This window comes from Thunnus thynnus, chromosome 14, assembly GCF_963924715.1.
Source record: "Thunnus thynnus chromosome 14, fThuThy2.1, whole genome shotgun sequence".
Lineage (NCBI taxonomy): Eukaryota > Metazoa > Chordata > Actinopteri > Scombriformes > Scombridae > Thunnus > Thunnus thynnus.
The window spans coordinates 20,237,454-20,245,349 of record NC_089530.1 but is presented as its reverse complement, the minus strand read 5'-3'; the positions used below and the strand labels follow the sequence as shown (position 1 = coordinate 20,245,349).

Below are 7,896 nucleotides of genomic sequence, written 5' to 3'. Positions count from 1 at the left end.
CTGTGTGTGTGTGACCTTTCGGATGTGTAGAAGAACACAGAACATTAGACCCTGACTGATCCTGTCGGCGTGTCGGGAGATCTAAATAATCAATGAAGTTACGCTGCTGTGCCTCGTGCGTAAATGCGCATAGCTTTTCTCTCAATAGGGAGACGCATTTATCGTTTCTGCTGCGGTGGGATCGCTGCAAGTATTTAATAAACTCAGACATTTTTGGGGGACGGGGTGTTTAGTCAGCACCCCTCACCCCCGACTGAAATCATGTTCTCACGTTCATGTTCACCCACTGATTTATGTGCCATTCATAAACCACATTCACAGCTAAATTTGTATGTATTTATGCAGATTCAAGAATGGAAAATCAAGGTGCTTTTCATCGAAGTGGTACGGACAGTTTTCTTGATGCGAGACTAGAGTGCAATGACAGTTTTCTGTAATATGTTTTTTCGTGAGCTGACCGGTACTGAACCAACAATGACTGTAAGATGGCCCTGTATTGGCCCACCCAAAATACAATTTCTGCCTACGCCACTGAACTGCATAATAAGCCCCCCAAAATGTGTACCTATCCATTAGATTGTCCTCTTTCCATGGAAAGGTATTGCCTCTATCATATTAGATCTACTTTCTAATGCATGGAACTGTACTCATTGCACAAAACACACAGTGATATTCATTCAAATACCTCATAAATACCTTTCTATATGCAGAGAATAAATATTAGAGGGGATACATCATTTTCAACATGGCTGTCTCGTATATGGTAATGGTTAACATTGGATAAGATAGCAAGACTTACCACTTATACTTACATATCATCACTATATGAAGCGTCCTCTTTTTCCATCACAGCTCACCTGTGAACCAGAAGCAAAACTGTCACTTGATACAATATGTATTTCACACACTGTACGATGCAGCTACAACCTTGTCATTAGTGTCTCGTATAGTATATTCTCTGTTTTCTTATAGTTGTCTATCCTTGGTATTTTTTAAAATAACTAAACATGTGTGGGTGCATTTAATTATGTATACGAATACATGTTATTGGACAGCTTCATTGCAGCTTTTGTATAGTAGCCAGATGGAGCAGATTTTATTATTTTCATGCAGCTTTTACACTACATGCACTACATGTATTACTACCCCCAACCGAGGAGGAGAGAGAGAGAGAGAGAGAGAGAGATAGAGAGAGAGAGGGGGGGAGAGGGAGAGAGAGAGATTACTTGCATTTGAGATTTCCATCATATACAGTCATAATATACGCATGAAAACACAAAGAATGAAGCCTATAGATCTATTTGAAATGCCAGTTAAGTCACCAGTTAAAAACGAATAATTTATTGATGAAATCTCAGAAACATATTGCTTCATAGATCAATGAAATTAAGAGATTCATTCCTCTGCTAGTAATGAATTTTTTATGGCATTTTGGATGGCTGTCAGCTTAAAAACCAAATCTCAAGGTTAATTTTTCTGTTTTGATCCCCTTGGAATGAAAATAGATTGATCTACGGGAGCTGTAATTGGGATCAAAGGGTAATAATTCAGTAACTCTTACAGTGTTTTCCTTTCCTTGGTTGTCAAAGCTATTATCAGCGCTATAAACTCTGATAATCGGCGCTGATATGTGGGGTTAGCATGTACCAAATATCCAGACATAAAAATCTACCGTTTTATTCCACCATTAAGTTATCAGTGTCATGGAAACATTTTTTCCAAAAGCAGTGTACTGTAGGCTAAATAGTCTTTTTAAACTCCCCATTTAGTCTATTTTTGATGTAAATGACACATAAAGTAATGTGTTGAATTGGGCTCACTACCACACATGAAACACAACATGAATCGGTATGAAAAATTAAGATATTTTGCGCCGCCACAGCTGCAGTATCCACGGGTGGCCAGTAGGGGTAGTGTGTGATTTTACAACAACTTTGGAGGCACGGATGTTTGTTTCTCCGCTGCGATGAAAACCCAGATGATTACCATGATGCAGCACATGTGACATGAAAGTGAGGTGGATTTATTTAATTTTGCCTCTGGAATAAAAAAAAAAAGTGGGCTGCAGTGGGGGTTGGGTTAAGCATTTTTTTTTTCAGTTTTACTTTGCAACCAAGATTTAAAGACGTCAAATAAAATGAATAAACAAACAAACAGAGGAAGATATTTAGTGGAAAGTGGGATGGTTGACTGTTTGCTCTACAGGTGCCTGTTTGTCTTGGCAGTTTGGTGAAGGCGCTGTCCACTGTCGGTGGTGCTGAAAGTTTGTGCTCTGCGCCTCTGACAGACTTAACCAAACAATTAAGAGATATTTCCGTTTTTATCGCAGTCACGAGAAATATCCTTTAATTGTAAGATTATGCCTATCTAGAAACTCCGTCTTTTCCATGACTTCTTCTTCACAGCTCTACACACGCCGGGAATCTGCCAGGCATAGTGAGGCGTGTAGCCGGCACCCCATAAGAGATATTTTATATTTAAAAAAAAAAAAACCTGTCCTCGAAATGAGCCTCAACAACCATACTACCATAATCCCGCGATGAAAAACAAAGAGGGCGTCAATTATGTTGAAGCAACAATCAATTAATCGAACAGGTCATGCAGTTGTAACAAAAAAACTGATCTGTTTTTGTGTTTGTTCCTCTGCAAAATGCTCCCCCGTTAACTCCTTCCAGCTGTTCCCCGGCTCGGTCAGGCGTTGTGGCTTCTGTCACGTCTGTCCCTCATCCATCAGCCCTCGCCGAGGAACATGGTGTGTAAATCCTTTTCTGTGCCACATCAGCTGCGCTCCGTCGCCACTGAAGGAAAAATCAGCCTCTGTCTCTCTCTCTCTCTCTCTCTCTCTCTCTCTCTGCTCTCGCACATCTTCCCTTGAAACGCCAACTTCTCCGAAAAGTGAACTGTTTACACCTCCGTCGACTTTTCATCCCTTCGAGCCAATCAATATGTTGGATTTTGCGTGTGAGCTTTTGTCCCACACTTGTCTTTCTTTTTGGTTTGTCATATAGGCTGCTGGAGTTTTTGCTTTGTCTCTTGTAACCTCCAGTCATGTGTTTAGTTATCGGCTCTCCAAGCGTCTTTCTCTGGCTAGTCCAAATCATTTCTACCCGGCTTGTCGGGACAGCAGCCGAGTCGTGAAGTCTCTGCAGTCACGTGATCGAGACAGGACTGAAGAGTGTTTTTTTTTTCGGAGTGTGTATGTGAGAGTCTCTCCGTGTGTAGTTAGAGGGGTGTCCCTCCTCCGCATTTTTTGCTGCTTGCCATGCTTTAGACGCCGGAGCGCAGGGAGAGAGGCGAGAGTGAGAGAGGTAACACCGGTCTCTCTCACCGGGCTACCTGTCTTTTCAGTCTTACCTCGGGTCCCCGTCGGTTCCACCTCGTCCTTTTTGAGCCCACCTTCCTGCGGTCGGCTTTTTTGTTGGTTAAAAAAAGGAAAAGAAAACTGATAATTTCTGTCGGGTTTTCTTACGGGTCTGGGCTGGCTTAAGGAGGACCGCGGTTCTGTTTTGCAGTGGGTTTTGATCATCTTCTTCTTTTTTTTTTTTTTTCCTTTTTTTCTTTGGGTGCTCCATTTGGACAGTATAGGACAGCCGAGCAGAGCTTGGATGAGCCGCCTTGCTGAAATCCCGAGATGGAGTTGCTGCTGATCTGCCTTTCCCTGTGGATATTGCAATGCAATTCGGCCAGAGCGGACTCCATCATACATATCGGTAAGCGTCCGATAAGACAACATGCAGTTTGGGTTAGGCAGGTGTAAAAGGCAAAGCGCAGCCAGCTCATACTGCGTTGATCACAGGATTTTAGTCAGAGGGCGGGATAAATAGTCTATTCAGCTTGCATCCTGTGTTTAAGCAACACTTTGACTCTCAAGCGAGTTGAAAAGTTGGTGTTCTGTAAACGGGCATGCCTCTGACCTTTACTGCCATAGCTGTGTTGTCATTATGTGTCATTATTATTTCATTTTGAGCAGACATTTGTTACACTTTTCGACGGCAGATCACTGCATTCATGTTGGCATCTGATCTAAACCTCGCCACTGTCGGCCTGTAAATTGCAATTCTGTATTGAAAACACGGATTACAGTAAGCAGAAAGGCCTGTTCCGATGAAGCTTGACGAAATGAATGTCCAACAGCCAAGTGACTGAGGCTTTTTTAGACCAAGCTACCTCTTGTCTTTACCCGAGAAGCCTCAACTTTCACCGGAACGTGACTGCAATGTCAATAACAAGACAGAGGGAATGTCAGTGGAGTTTCGTTTTAGAGATGCAAAACGCATAGAGCCTCTTTGTACTCAAACTTCAAACCAGGGCTGAGATGGGGGATCCTCTAAACTCATCATGACAAATAATTCAGACCTGATATTTGTCCATAAATATCGGATTACATCCCATTTTATAGTTTTGAAATATGACCCCCCCTCTCCACGCTGAATAATAATCTTGCTTTGTGCCCCCCTTTCATGCATACAGTCACGTAGCCGATCATAATGACTGGCGTTGTAATCTGAGATAAAAATGTCAATGTCACTGTGAGCAAATTTCGTCTCGGTGCTCCTCCGCTGCTGCTGCTGCTGCTGCTCACAGTTTACTGCAACAGTCTGGCAAGCAGCAGGTGCTCAGTCACTGGCTTAATACAGCGGTGGGACTCAATCCAGATAATATTGGCTGATGCCCTGCATAACGTTAGGGTACCCCAATCATGCTTCTCGTTTGCTGAAACCTTTTTAAATGATATATGTGCGTCTCTCAATAACAACTGATGCCATTTTGATAAACAGAAAGAGGAGAGGAAGGGGGAGAGGGAGACAGTTAAGCTTCAGCATGCCTCCCACACAAGGCCTATAATGCTTATTGGGTAGGGTGCCATTGATCTAATAGACGTGACAGCTATTTATTTCATAAGTTTGGCTACTTTATGAGTCAAATAATACAGGCTTTATGTGGGCTGACCGTGTCGCTCTCCATGGTGCTGAAATCTTGTCAGGGTGCACTGGAGACACACATATGTTCCACAGCTTCAAGTCCAAATTAACCGCACAGAAATAAAAGTAAATTTTACATATCATTATTCAGTTAAGCATAACTTTGACAGGTTGTGGACAGTAAAATGAAAATGCTCCGGCATACTGTACTATATAATATTGACTGTCGATCAGTGAAGGTGCAGCTCATTCGCCACTTCCTCCATCTCTAACTCAACAGTGGAACCACACTTCACACCGTTTTTCTTACCCCACAAATAAGCTGTGTTTTGTTTTTTTTCACTCAACAGGTGCCATATTTGAGGAAAATGCTGTGAGAGATGACGAGATTTTCCAACTTGCCATCTCAGACCTGAGTCTGAATGATGACATTCTGCAAAGCGAGAAAATCACCCATTCTGTGAAACTTATTGAGCCTAACAACCCCTTCCAGGCTGTGCAGGAAGGTAAGCGTGAATCCCCACTGGATCATTTATTTTTTGCCCCTGCTATTTTATTTGATTACTTGGGGCTGCGGGGTTAGGAAGGTGGTCTTTTTCGCTCAGTCGCTGTATAAAACTCCTGATTGCTGATCTTGGACATATTTTGGGCCATGAGGCATTGTTGATCAGTTAGTGTGATGGTTAGAGGAGCAGGCAGTGATGATGATACATATCTCTTTGAATCATGGAAACGGCTATTTGAGTGTGTGTCTGTGTGTGTGTGTTGCCACCTGCAAAGCGCTGTGCCACTGTACCTAAGCAAGGTGTCTTCTGTGGTTGAAAAGCTAGGTGGAAGCATTGAGTTAGATCACAGCAGCTTAAGATAATTTGTTATGCTAAATAAAATCATTCAAAGATGATCAAATGTAATTCCAGCACCGATAATGAACTTATGTAATCGCAGCAGAGGAAAATATTCCTGGCTTTTTTTATGTCTCATTGAAGGATGAACACTACAATCTTGTTCATGCACATTGCTCATCAGCCTTCAGCTTTTTTTCCCTTGTAATGTTTTGTCTGCTTCATTTGGATTCTCGTGAGTGCCCAGAATGTACACATCTCCACACAACAGACAGGAAATTAGCAATGAAATTATTTTAGTCAAGGTTACGCCTCTCATTCACTGACAGGTGGTCCCATATGTTGGAGAGTGGGGTAAGATGACCCAGTTTTTACGTATGTTGTCCTCTAGGTAAGGAAAAATGAGACAGAAGTAGAATGAAAACATCTACCTTTATTTCAGGATGTCTCCTATCAAATGAAATTGTAAGAGCACATCTATGACAAAGGGGCCTAAAAGTATGACTTCCCAAGAAAAAAAAAAGTGTTCCTGTGGTTCAACTTGCCCCTTAGGGGTAAGTTGATCCAAGTGAGTTAGTAAGTTGAGTCAGCTGGGGATAAACTGACCATCTGACTTTTTAAGACCACTGAACAAACAAAAACAATTATTCAACATTCCATTCATCAAGGTTGCAGAGAAATATGAATTGTTGCTCCCTTATTGCAGTTCCTGCAGTATTTGGAGATTGACGTAGCTTTTTAAACTCATCACTCAGTGGGAAAGATGCCTCATCATTTTCCTTGAATGCAAAGGCGGTGCCAGCCACCTTGAAGGCTGAAGCTCTTCCCAAAGATGTTGCTTCAGGCATACGACAGGAGAGACATTGGTGTGCCATAAAATTTTTGAACCAATCTCAACCCACAGAAATAGGCTATAATTCATTCTATCATGGTGCTGTATTAAACTACACAAGATAATTTAGTCTATGCTGACCTAATCAGAGTTTTCCATAAGTGCCGGCTGTCAGCCAGATGGCCGGACATTAAAACATTTCCAGCCGAGTACTTTCTTACTTTCAGTGTTTTTACTGGTTTTAATCACTGGTTTGTTTTGATGAGGAGGAGACCTCTGCGGATAATTCGGCTCCCGGTAAAAACCTTGAAAACGATGAACACAGAAAGAATCCTAACCTAAAAACAAGCTGAGCACCTAGAAACAAGCTGAGCTAACTGCTTTATTCAGTGTTTTTACCAGTTTTAATTATATTAAGATGACTGAAGGCTGAAGAAAATTGAAAAGAAAAAGGACAGATGCTTTTTTGAAAAATGCTTTATTTTCCATTTTATTGTATCATAAGTAAAATATGGCCTTAAAAATGTGTGATAGACAAGTTTACGTCACACTGTTGAGCAGCAGCAGCAGCACTATTATTTTCACCTAGCTGGACTTTGTATGCACTAGTAGAAAACCCCTGCCTAATGAGTCATATAATTTCCAGCACACCCTACCTGCTAAACCCTTCTCCTTTCAGTTACTGGGGACAGGAATGTTGTTTCTTTCTGCCAATTCCAATGCCAGTTCACAGAATTTCTTCAGAGTAAGGCCATGGAACTGGTCAGCCAGCTCCTTCATATGGTTTACAAGCTCCTTCTCTAAATCCTCTGAGGACCCTCTTTGCTTCTGCTGTCCCACTGTACCTTACTGTTTTTACTTACTTTTTATGATCTGTCAACATTTCTGTCTTTTGCCACTTATCTGGTGGATTTTCCATTCTTGACATCATTGGCTGCTCTCTCCATCTCTTCAAGGGGTGTTGAGCCCCAGTTGGTTTTTCTCATGTAGGTTCTTGGCATGATAGCTTTTCAACAATGTTTAAGTTTAAGTTGAACCACTGGCTCACTTTGCCCCATAGCCACCATTTTGGAAAAAATGGCCTAGCTTAGCAATTCAAGCTAATCTTTAACTAAGTTATTCACATAGTTTTATACATTAGCAAATCACCAACATGTATAATAAATATTTTTCGACTTGGATAAATTTCCTTTGACATAACAGTCACTATACCTGACATGAAGAAAATTTACTTTGACCAGCAAAAAACTGTTTTTTGTGTAAAAAGTAAAACACTTGCCACTTCTCTCATGTGCTTTTC

At 41.5% G+C, this 7,896-nt stretch overlaps 1 protein-coding gene across 1 annotated transcript in view; it reads left to right on the top strand.

Annotated features, from left to right (window-relative positions):
- Positions 1 to 2,985: 2,985 nt before the first annotated feature.
- The window catches only part of grid1a (glutamate receptor, ionotropic, delta 1a), a 260,773-nt gene continuing 255,862 nt past the window's right edge, over positions 2,986 to 7,896 (top strand). Inside the window, exons 1-2 of the mRNA XM_067610467.1 lie at positions 2,986 to 3,710; positions 5,273 to 5,428. Of these exons, the coding sequence (XP_067466568.1) occupies positions 3,632 to 3,710; positions 5,273 to 5,428 (235 nt within the window). The 5' untranslated portion in view covers positions 2,986 to 3,631. The remainder of the gene's footprint in view (positions 3,711 to 5,272; positions 5,429 to 7,896) is intronic.